The sequence below is a fragment of the Miscanthus floridulus genome, chromosome 17, assembly GCF_019320115.1.
Source record: "Miscanthus floridulus cultivar M001 chromosome 17, ASM1932011v1, whole genome shotgun sequence".
In the NCBI taxonomy this organism is placed as follows: domain Eukaryota; kingdom Viridiplantae; phylum Streptophyta; class Magnoliopsida; order Poales; family Poaceae; genus Miscanthus; species Miscanthus floridulus.
The window spans coordinates 33,213,065-33,225,332 of NC_089596.1; the positions used below are offsets into that span (position 1 = coordinate 33,213,065).

At 45.0% G+C, this 12,268-nt stretch overlaps 1 protein-coding gene across 1 annotated transcript; it reads left to right on the forward strand.

Moving 5' to 3' along the window:
- The first annotated feature begins 1,625 nt into the window (after window positions 1-1,625).
- Window positions 1,626-4,971, forward strand: LOC136516741 (uncharacterized). Its single transcript, XM_066510225.1, has 3 exons — window positions 1,626-2,305; window positions 3,910-4,168; window positions 4,336-4,971. Exons 1-3 carry the CDS (start codon window positions 1,958-1,960, stop codon window positions 4,698-4,700), a joined length of 972 nt encoding a protein of 323 aa, XP_066366322.1. The 5' UTR covers window positions 1,626-1,957; the 3' UTR covers window positions 4,701-4,971.
- Window positions 4,972-12,268: the final 7,297 nt, after the last annotated feature.

The following is a 12,268-nucleotide window of genomic DNA, read 5'->3' on the forward strand; positions in this document are numbered from 1 at the left end:
TGAGAACTACAACTTTGTAGTTGATGACTTTTTCATTGAATTCGTTACGGTCCCAAATATTCATTTTAAAATTCTAAAAAGTGAATACTAGGGGAATGGATGTGCCATGTAGATACAAGTGACTTTTGGGGGTATAGTGGTCAGAGAGATACACACGAGGCCAGGTCCTTAGGTTTGAATCTCACTACTACTTCACGCAAAAAATCACGTAATTTTAGGATTTTGGACATACTAATCACCGTCGGCTAGTAACACGAACCGGTGGTGATGATAATTGTCATCACCATCCTCACCGTCGAGGGCCAAAACCAGCAGTGAAAAGGGGTTTAGAACTGGTTGTGGTGACTTTTTTTAGTAGCGGTAGGAGATTGATCAAATTTAATTATGTGGCTATTGTGTGCACCTGTTTTGAGTTTGAAAGGTAAAACTTGAGCTACACAACTAGACACATGCTAGGAAGCGAACAGACTCGGACAACCTGGCCATGACATGGGTGGTGCATTGCTAACGAATTGCAGCTCCAAACTCAAACCAAGATAGGTAAGAGTGAGTGACGATGGACAAAGGGACAAAAGAGGAAAGATGATGGTGAAAGTGAGGGATGATGGACCAAGAAATGAAAGAGAACGGTGAGTGTAATTGATGACAAAAGAGGGTGAAGGGACGAACATATGGTGGAGAGAGCGAGAAACCGAAGACAAATATAAGATTGATCCAATTTAAATAGGCGGTAACCGTGTACACCTGCTATGAGTTTAAAGGTAAAAGATAAGGCACATTGCTTGAACGCACACCACAATATGAACAGGCTCAGATGATGAGGCTATGAATGAATGGTGCGATGTTAACGAAGGTCTCGTAGCTTTAAACTCAAACAAAAGTTAAAAATAAAAGGGCGACTAGCGAAGAATCGACGGACGGTGGACAAAGTGAAAATGACGAGAGGGTGAGCGACGACCAGATGGTGAAGAGAGCGAGAGAGTAAAAAGAAAGAGTTTTAGACCTTTAAAAATTACGTGGCGACATAGATATGGATTTTTTGAGTATTTTTTCTCTTAATTAGTAATTTTTAAAACTTAGGACTATGATTGAATACTTCGTCAGGGTCTCAGGGACAGGGATCTTCTGAACTCTTGAAAACTTGTGCGCGTCCTGGTCTGTGGCCTCTGTTTAGAGCCCGTGTCCACCGCAGGATCCTATCCAGATCCGGGCCCAAGCAGACAAGACCAACACAGGCGGCGGCAACCAGTACAACAGCAGGGACAGAGGCGCGCACCGCCCGGCCCAGCCCAGCCCAACCCAACCCAACGCGTCGTCCTCTGTGCTCGCCGTCCAACTGAAAACGGTACGAATATTTTCCGACCGTATTTAAAATCGAATCCGTTTAGAAAGGTTGAGATCTGTCCGTATCCGAGTTCAGATATCCAACATTCGATACCGTATCCGTATCCGAATACTCAAATCGCATATTTATAATGTCGATAACCAATCATATTCTATCCGACATAGTTACACTATCTGTATTTAAATCCGAATCCGAATAAAAATATAAAAATAAATATAATATCAATAATATCAGTCCATATACGATCCGTTTTCATCCATGGCCAACAGCACAACACAGCTACAAACGCGAAACGCCCGCAGCCGCAGATAATTTTACAGGTCGCCTCTCTGCTCTGTGCTCTCTACTCGCGGATAATTTTACAGGTCGCCTCGCCTCTCGTGTCTCGTCTTCCTCTCCGAGCACCGCAAATCCAACTCAAACCCAACCCGTCCCCGACCGATCCCGCAAAACCCTAGCGCCGTCGCCTCCCTCTCGGTTCCACTCCCACACCGTCCTCTCCATCCCCGCCTACGAGCTCGCGCCGCAGATCGGGAGACCGTACGTCGACCGTCGGAGATCGGAATTCTGTTTTTTTCCCCTTCCGCGTTCGCGTCGGCTGCTGCGTCGGCGATGGCGGGCGGCGGGAGCAGGCGCGGCGGCGGCGCGGCTGCGGAGGAGCCGAAGATCGGCAGCGGCAACGTCTTCGCGGCGCTCGAGACGCTCAAGAAGAAGAAGAAGAAGCCGGCGGCCGCGGACAAGGCGGCGGCCAAGCCCGCCGCCGCCAGGGACAGGGAGGACCCCAAGCCGGAGGTCTTCTGGGCGCCCGCGCCGCTCACCGCCAAGTCCTGGGCCGACGTCGACGACGACGACGACGACGACTACTTCGCCACCACCGCGCCGCCTCCCATGCCCGTCTGGGGCGACGCCGCCCACCGCGACGCCGCCAAGGAACAGCACGCCGCGCCCGCACTGGAAGAGGTCTGTCTCGCTTCAATTCCATCCCGTTTTCTTTCTCCCTTTATTTATTGTGCTTTGTGGATAGCTGAGTCTCACAATTCGTCAGGCCAGGATTTCCTTTTCTTTTTTATTATTACGTAAGTCTATGTTTATGTTCTATATATATGCACTCTTGATATATGCACTCTTGATGTTGGTATGGAGAGCGATCTTAAGACAATTGCTCGCAGTCGCTAGTTTTAGTATCATGTTTGAGTGCTTTCATGGAATAAAATTTGCCTAGTGGGTCATAGGTATCCTGCACTGATTTGGATGCTGAATGATAAGGCTATTAGTTGTCGTTATCCGTTGTCAAAATGCTGTTAGCCGTTATATCCTGGGAACATTTGAATTAACGCTTTACACGGTAAGCAAGTAACGGATTGCGGTTTCAGGTTACTAGATTTCATCAAAGAATTATAAGCCTTGATTGTACATGAACGGACTTGTTAAGTTATCAAAATTCCTGCTGTTGCAGGCTTGCAGTCATAGGATCGTAACGTAAGTTGATAATAATAATCACGCACATGTGGGAAGTAGAAAAAAAAAGAAGTATGACGTTAATGGAAATGGGGATGCTCCTCTTTTCAGAAAAAGCTTAGACGGTTATTGGATAGGGAATCAACAACACGTAGTGGGCTCCATGGTAACAAAAGCAACTTCAGTGTCCTTAGAAATCGAGAAATTTTAGTTCTTGCTGTTGTAATCGTAGCATTATAACGCTTGCTGAGAATTGTACACATATGGGAAGTGGAAAATGTTGCGATACAAATAAATAACTCTGTAAAAACTTGGGTAGGTTAGGGAATCAGATAGGGAACAAGCAATGGCTAGTGGGCTTCATGGACACAAAAGCAACATCAGTGTCCTTGGGCAGTCAAGCTCTAGTAGTCTAGTTACAGATAGATTGGATTGCTGGATTAGTGCCGCCTGCCTATTTTTGATATGCAACTAAAATATCTTTACAAGGGTATGCGTTTTTATCTTTGCATGTGGCCATATTGATTCCTTGATTCTTGCCTTTTTGTTTCTAGATTTGGCATACCTTTTGTACTAGTTTAGTACCTCCAGAAATCTAAATGCATTCCTGCATAAGATTAATCGAAATAAAGCAGGGCTGACGAAAAAACTTTGTACACATTGATTATTGTTATGAAATAGTGTCTCTCATTTATATCGTTGGACCATTTGTGAACATTGCCGCCTTATTGTGATATTATCGATTGCGTCTTGCATCTGCATCGAGTTTAAATTGCATTGAGCTATGTACATGAGTGGATCAGAACATCAGAAGTTCTTTTGTTTAAGGTGTTATATATATGCTACCATGCTACTATGTTAGGTTTAGAGCATCATAAGAGGCCACTACTGGGTTGTTCCTATTTCAAAATATGTTCGAGCATATTATTCTGCATTTGTTAAGTACTCTTGCCTCCCAAGTCATACATCGACTGAGCTTATTTTGTCTACCTTTCCATGTCTTCCATTTTAGCTCTATATGCTGTCAGTTCTGTCTAACTATATCATGCAATATTCTTACCTGAATATACCATGTTGTTTCTCTAAATGCCTCTTACACATTGCAGGAGATTGAGAGTGAAGATGATGGCCTTGATGATGAGGTTGATGATGATGCCGATGAGGACCATGAGCATGAAGCAGAAGATGCTGTCCCTGCTGAACCAACTGTGAAGAATGCTGCAGCTCCACCTGCACCACCCAAAGATACTGAAAGACAACTTTCCAAGAAGGAATTGAAGAAAAAAGAACTTGCTGAACTTGATGCTGTTCTGGCTGAGTTGGGCCTTGGGACATCAAACAATTCCACTCAAGATGAATCCAATGGTAAGTTCTAATACATGCTGTTCTCTTTCTCCAAAGAATTTCCCTTCAGGAATAATTCCATGACAACTGAACAAACTCAATCTGGTCGTGCTGATGCCTTACCGGTTGGCCATGCTGGCTCAAGATTTGCCACTTCCTTTATGGTGATGCTGAATCTTCTGTTGCAGGTAAGAAAGGTGCAGATCAAGCTGCAGATGGAGAGAAGAAGGACGATGCACCTGCTCCTCTAGAAAGCAAGAACTCAAAGAAGAAGAAATCTAAGAAAGACAAGTCTTCAAAGGAGCCAAAGGAAGTGCATGATCAGGTTGATGGGTCGGAAGAAGCAGCTGTTGCAGAACCTGATGAAGATACAGCTTCTGTGGATGTCAAGGAGCGCATAAAGAAGGTAGCCTCAATGAAGAAAAAGAAGTCAAGCAAAGAGATGGACGCAGCAGCAAAGATCGCTGCATCCGAGGCCGCAGCAAGGAGTGCCAGGCTTGCTGCAGCGAAGAAGAAAGAGAAGAGCCACTACAACCAGCAGCCTGCGCGGTGAATTGCCCTGATTTTGGATCTCTTCTAAACTTTTGAGCTCTGATATCCCCTTGTTCGTTTTGGACCTGCAATAAACTTTTTGAGACTTTTTGACTTGGGTGGAGGTGCCGTCTGATGCTCGTTTTGGGAATTAAAATTATAGTAGGTACATAGGGGGCTGTCTTGTCGCTGGAGTCTGGATGGTGTAATGAGCTCTGAACTGTTCGTCATATGAACCCTGCTGACTATATGGAAAATGTGGGATATACCTATCCGGCTTGAATGTCTGCAAATTGTTCTTCGTTCTTGTGTCATAGCATTGGTTTTACATATCCTTTGGGTAGTGAGCAGAGCATTGAGGTTGCCATTTACTGAGAATCTAGGGCTGTTGTACTGGAGTTTTACGGGAAACCGATTCGGCTGCCCCCGGCCTCGTCGGCTTTTGGCCTGCGGCGTGACACGGCGCGGCTGCGCGCCTGCGGGGCGGTGTGTGAAGCGAAAGCGGATTCTAGTCGTGTTTGGAGTCTCTCCAGTAAGGGTTGCCTACTTGCCTGGGAAACGGAGCTCCCCAAAGGCCTTCGAGTTCTTTTTTGAGTAGTTTCAGGCTTTCAGCTCTACTCAAGGACAGCAAGAAATGGCTCTCCAAGTCTCGATTTTCGTATTTTCGTTTTTTCGTTGCTCCTTCCTCCTTTAGCTCCCGCAGCTTCTTTGGTGAAGCCCTCGCTAGCACCGGTTGCCAAATAGGCCTTCAGTTTTTATTCCTTTCATGGTGAAGCACTGAAGCCCCAAGCTAATTCCGGTTGCCAAATAGGCCTTCAGTTCTTTTCCCTTTCATGGTGAAGCCCCTCACTTGCTTTGTTGGAGTTTTTTTTCCGGCTGTCAAACAGGTCTTAGTTTTCCTCTTGCTTTGATGGAGAGGGTAACAGTTTTAGGGATGGAGAGAAATTTCAGGGAATGAGATCTGTTACACCTTTGTTTTTTTCCCTCTCAATCCTCTTTTATCTTCTACAACTAAAAAGAACAAAGTGTGGACACCGGTGCGCAAATTGCCTTGGTTCGTCCGTCTGCCACCCCATGCGAGCGATCCCACCTCCCACGCTGTCTAACGGGCGAGCGAGAAAAGGAAAGGCGCGATAGAAAAAGAAACTGTCATCCCTGCGATCTCCGTCTACTTTAAAGGAAACAAATCGATCACCTGAGGCCACATGCATGGAAAGAAACAATAATCATGCATGGAAGAAAACATCAGTGGTGCCAAATAAAAGATGTGCAGATTATACATGGTGAGACTGATGAACCTACTGCAATTTCCTAAATGAATATTCCCACCATTAGTATATAGGTCAATTCTCCTGCGTTTCTTCGTGCTCCCATTAGCATATAATATGAAAGTATTGTTGTGTTCATCACCACTTCCAGTTGACTACTCCCATTAGCATATACTTTCTCTACCCCAAAATATAAGTTGTTATGGGATGCGTGCAGGTCAAACTTTCTCAACTTTGACTAGGTTTGTAAAAAATACGTGCAACATTTATATCTCTAAATAAGTGTATTATAAAAATATATTCAATGTTCTATGTAATGATACTAATTATGTATTATAAATATTAATATTCTTTTATATATAATTGGTCGAAGTTAAAAAAAAGTTAACTTCTCGGGAAGCGAGAATAAATTCTATTTTGGGACAGAGGGAGTATATGAAAGCAGTGTTGAAAATATTTTAACAATCAAGTTCGTCTCTGTCTGATTGGTAAGCTTAGACATCATAATGTCATAAAAAATTTCGACTCTCATGGACACCCTCATGGATCAGTACAAAATATCCCAATCCTACAGCATACACAAATGACAACCTTAAAGTTATGATATTTTCAAAAGGTGGACAATAAAGACCATCTTAGACGTTCTGACATTAGAGTATATACGTGCAGACACATAGGCATGGTGGTGCACATGAGCAGCCAGCAGGAGTCGAGAGTCAGGGATGTTTAGATCCTAGGACTAAACTTTAGTCCCTGTCACATTGATTTTTTAGATATCAATTAGGAGGACTAAACATGAATTATAAAACTAATTATATAAGTTGTGGTTAATTCGCTTGCCAGCGCCGTGTACAGGATGGTATGGAGATGTGGTGGAACTTATTCGTGGATTTGTTGGCGCACGAAAGAAATGAATATCGGAAATCTCTTCCTGCCGGTATAAAAAATGATCTTAGTCGTATCACGGAAAGATCTACACAGTAGAGTTTATGAGCCACGACGCCACGCTCTCTGTGACTATGTAAATTTCACGAACTTAGCTTTTTGGATTAAATGTCACTTTAACGTCGGTCATATACTTTTACAGTATTGTTATCTTATCGTGCGATCCGTGTGTTTTTAGTACAAAAGTTTAGCTGTCCCATAGCAACGCACGGGCACGAACCTATTTGCATATATACTCGAACATATGTGTACATGATTATATGGAGATACAGCGGAACTTATTCATGGATTTATTGGTGCATGAAAGAAATGTATATCGTAGAATTCTTTTTGCCGATATAAAATATTATCTTAGCCATATCACGAAAAAGTCTATACAGTAGAGTTTGTGAGCCTGCGACGTCGCACTCTTCGTGACTGTGTTAATTTCATGAACTTTGCTTTTTGAATTAAATGTCACTTTGACGTCGATATTTAATTTAATAGTATTGTTATCTTATCGTGCGATTCGTGTGTTTATAGTAAAAAAATAGTTGTCCCGTAGCAACGTACGAATACGAACAGGAATATAAGTGGATCTCTTTTTCTATGGTGTTGCTGTACAGTGCGCTATCATTGGGCAATTGAGCGTTCAGCCAGGCCCTCACGATATGGGCCTGAAGGATTCGAAAATCAAGATGGGCTGATCTGGATCTATGCTGTGCCCGAAGCAGAAGAAGTTGAGCTTGGATATCTCGGGCTACTGGATAGCCGGAAGGTTTTGGGCTGGAAAATCATTGGGTACAATACCATTACAATACAACAATCACCCAAATGGAAAAATTTTCTATGCGACGGTTTCGCACCGCGCTCCTGTGCGACAACTAGTAAGCGGCTGACGCGTGTCCCCGGTACGGTGCCGGCCCTAAGTTTTTAAGGGCCTAAGGTGAACTTATCGCAATGGGCCCATGTACATGTTTGTTAGATATATGTATATATATATATATATTCACTTGCAAAGCGAAATAAAATCCATGACATATTCTCAATTTAACGCTATTTGAACATGTTCTTCTAATTGGGATTGAATAAACATATGTATACCACCCTTTTGTGACTCGGTAACACCCCTTTGTGATTGAATAAACCTATGTATAGCACCCTTCTGTGATTGAACAACACTGGAGAGACCCACTAGACAAGAACACTATTCAGAGCTGAAAAAAACCTTATGCATAGCACCCTTCTGTGATTGAATAAACAGATCATCTAATTTCCTTTGTATTCTTTTCTCAGTATCTGACAAATGTTCTTAGGTAACATAGTAAAATTCCAACGGCTCGCATTTTTTAAGCATTTGACAGGGAAGTTCTCTACCTATTTTTTTTTCTTTTTCTATATATATGAACAAGATAACTGTCATTAGGATGTTGGGAAGGCCACATATTGACTAATGAGGTTACATACTTGGGTTTTGGCCCCTCTCTGGGCTGGGCCCCGGCCGTCGCACCCCTCCAGGGCCGGCCCTGCCCCGGTACCGGTGCTTGCACACATGCGGTTGAGGCACCACGCGTGAAAAGGGGAAAAAAAATCTATACAGGCGTGATGCAGATGAGGTCCCGTGCAGCACATCATCAATGTCGTTGATGTGACCTGATGAACGGTTGGCTGGTCCTTTACAGCGCCCCAATCCGTGATCCCAGCCGATGTTTTCGGTTAACAGAACTCTCCATCACGTATATGATAAAAAAAAAGTACTCCACGTATTTGGATTGATCTGCATCTCACATCAACTGATCCACGGTAGCGGAGAGGTGCTGCACGGGACCTGGTCTGCATCACATATTTTTCCCACGAAAAGAACACAAAAAGTTGAGGAACATGTGTCAGCTGCCTACAGGTTGTCGCACGGGAGTGCGGTGCGACATTGTCGCGTAGAAAATTTTTCCCACCCAAATAGTCGCTTGCGGGCATCTCGACTCTTCTTCCTTCTTCGTTCTACAATGTAGCAGCAAAAAGGGGGATTCTCAGGTTTGGCGCATTCTCCCTGGTTTTGCACTACTTCCGGTAGTCTTCCTGGCTCCTGAGATGCAGTGAACCAGGATCTGAAAGTCCGATTGTATATACCTGTTACGGCCCAAGATGCGGATCCGTGCCCGGCATCGGAAGAGGAGGCCGCAGCACATGGGCCTGGGCCGCACCCGAGGCGTTCCAGCAGAGCAAAGGTGCCGAGCACGCGTACCAGCGGAGATGAGTGGGCGACGGCGTGAAGCGGTGGCCCTCCGGGAAATCTGATATATGTGTAATAGGTTAGAGGAGAGAGGGGTATGAGAAAGCGTGTAACAATCAACTTGTCTCCTACAAGCTTCGTCAGAACCATCCCCTTGCTTTGCTCTCCTTCCCCCTTCCAATCAACTGCTACTCGTCTCAATCTGGAGAACTCGTCTTGGAGTTAACAAATTGGTACTCAGAGCCCTCGATTCTCGGCTGATTTTTTTCCTCCACCTTGATCTGGGATCGTAACCCTCGACGGCTGGTTGATCGTCCTCGGTGCTGCGGCAACGAGTGATGAACCCGTAGGTCCGTGCCGAGGCTGATCTGATCGGTGTGGGAGCCAGTCGCCGGAAATCGATTCACCCTGGAGCCCCACCAAATCGACCACGAGCATTTCACCCGTTTCCGCAAGCAGCTCGGTGCCATGGATCTCAACACCAAACTCATTCTCGATGAGCTCAAGTCTGTGCAAACCAACCTCACTAATCGCATCGATGCGGTCGAGCACTCCATCGGCGCCCGCGTCGGTTCCCTAGAGGATGCCGCAAAGGTGCTTGATGCTTGGAAGCCGACGATGGACGCCTCCATGGCGGAACTGCGCGCGGCGTGTTGGTTGCAATCGATTGAGGAGCAGGTTCGCTCGGGGGGCTAGGAGCAGTTTCAGGAGCTGGTCATGAACTGCTTTGGTAAAGATCAGCATGAACTGCTAGTTCGTCAGCTCTTTCATATCCACCAGTCAGCCACAGTCCAAGACTATATTGACAAATTCACTGGGTTGTGTCAATGTTTTACCAACGATAGCCTGCCACGGGGGTCCCCGGGGCAGTATGTTCGGGCTTCAGCGTATGCAGAACTCGACGGTAAACGCAAGAGATAGTCGATTTATTCTAGTTCGGACCCTCGATCTTCGATCGAGCAATAGCCCTACGTCTAGTCGGCGTTAGCCTTTGCGTTGGATTGATTGTCAAGTGTTGTGTTGTGTATCAAGTCGCCCGTCCTTAGGAACCCTGCCCTCCTTTATATAGTCAGGAGGTCAGAATCTTAGTCGGTTTACAATGAGAGTTCCTAGTAGGATTACAGAATACTACTACTACTAAGATTACAGGGGAAGAATCCTAATTAGACTAGATCTTCCCCCTTCCTTGCGAGGTATCCCGTGGGTCCCGCACCGACAAGCCCCCGAGCACTTCATGGTTGAGTTCTGGAAGCCTCGTCTTGTTCCTTCAAGTCTTGTCGAGTAGGAACAAGCGTCGTCCGAGTGTTTTCTTGAGCGAAACCATGCAGCGCTTCTTTGGATCTTCGAGTGGTGTGTGCTTTTTGAAAAAAAGTTCATCCATCTGGGTGTAGCCCCTGAGCCTCTTGCTATTTGGAACAAGGAGCTGGAGGATCTTGCCTTGAAACTGCTCTGTTTCTTCGTTGAAGGTAAAAAAGAACTCGGATATGGCTCGTTCCGGGTTCTTTTTGTCTTAAGGTTTTGAAGTGGTCTGCTTTGAAGAAGTCTTTTCTGTGACGTGTGCTTTTTCTGAAGAAAAAATGCACTCACTGAGTGTAGCCCCCGAGCCTCTTGCTATTTGGAACAAAAAGTTGGAGGGTCCTGAATCTTTATGTTGTTTGAAAATTCCTGATCTGAAGAAGTCTTCTGAGTGATGTGCGCTTTTTTGAAAAGAAAGTGCACTCACTGAATGTAGCCCCCGAGCCTCTTGCTATTTGGAACAAAAAGTTGGAGGGTCCTGAATCTTCTGTCGTCCAAAATAACTGAAAACCTCTCCTGTTGCAGCCTCCGAGCATATATCCGGGTTCTTTTGTTTAGAAAGAACCCGAAAGCAGGGTATTGGCATGTTCTCTGGTAGTATGCTGTTTGTCAGGTGTAGTTGCATGGTGGTAGTTGAGTATAAATGTTGTTTGTTCACGAGCTGCACAGTGTTGGTATATTCTTCCGAATATGCTCGTTTTCGAGTACTGTTCCTTCACTTCTGAGTCCTCCATTATTGAGTTCTGTCTTTTCGCTGTGTCCTTTAGGCTTGTTTTGTTGGTGCTCCTAGTCCATGTGCACCGCTCCTTCGGTCTATAAATACCCTCCTGGAGTGCTGTTTTGATTCATTGAGCATTTTGTTGCTTGTTCTGAAGTCTCTGTAGTCATGAATATGATAGTTTGTGAAGTAGAGCAGCCCTCGGGCGTATTTTGTAGTTCTTGTATATCTTATCATAGCTGGAGAAAGTCTTGTGATAGGGATTAGAGGTAGACTAATCCCCCAGCAGCAATGTACCAGGATGTACGTGGCTGTAGTTGGAGGAAGTCTTGTGATGTGGGCTTCGTTCCTTCATCTGGTAGTTCTAGGTTGATCCTCGTCGCCTGCCCTGAGACTATCCGGTGCAGATCAACACTATATCCAGCATCACATCGGACTTGGGTAGACAGATACCTGCTGGCCTTCTCTGCTCCATATTGTCCCGCCGTGCTACTGATTTCCACCTTGGATGCACTGCGTCCGTCCTTTGAAGAAAGCAGTGTAGCCGAGGGCGGTTCGTCCTACCAAGTAGCAATTTGGAACACGTAGTCGTTCTAGAGCCTAGCCGTGTCCGAGTTCCTCTTTGCTACTTTGCTTGTCGTGGTACTGAGTTCGTTGGGTCTTGTAAGATGTGTAATCTTCTATTTTTTGAAACCAGTTATAATAAAAAGAATCTTATCTTCTGAGTTGTAATTTTTTATTTTCCTAATGTCCCAGTTGTTGATGAGATTTCTGAGTTCTTTCTGTAAGGACCGGTTTTTTGCGCTCCTTGTGAGGTAACCCTACTTTGCTTTATTGTTGATGAGTTCTTTTTGTGGTAATATGATCACTCCGCCGTGGTGCTGGATGGATAAGTCTAAAATTTGCCCGTTGAACTGTACCGTTGTGTGGATTTGAGCCGTTCGTCATTTTAGCTGCATCGTTAAATGGACTGTTGTGTCCTCATGCCGTGTTAAAACGGGCCTGGTGGACCGCGTTTTACTGCTGTAAAATCTATTTAAAGGCCTTTCATCTTCTTCTTCTTCACTGCTCCGCTTTTGCCTTGAAACCCTAGTTTTCAGAAATCCACCGCCGCCATTGTTGCCATCATCTGAGCGCTGCCGTCTAAGCCTCAT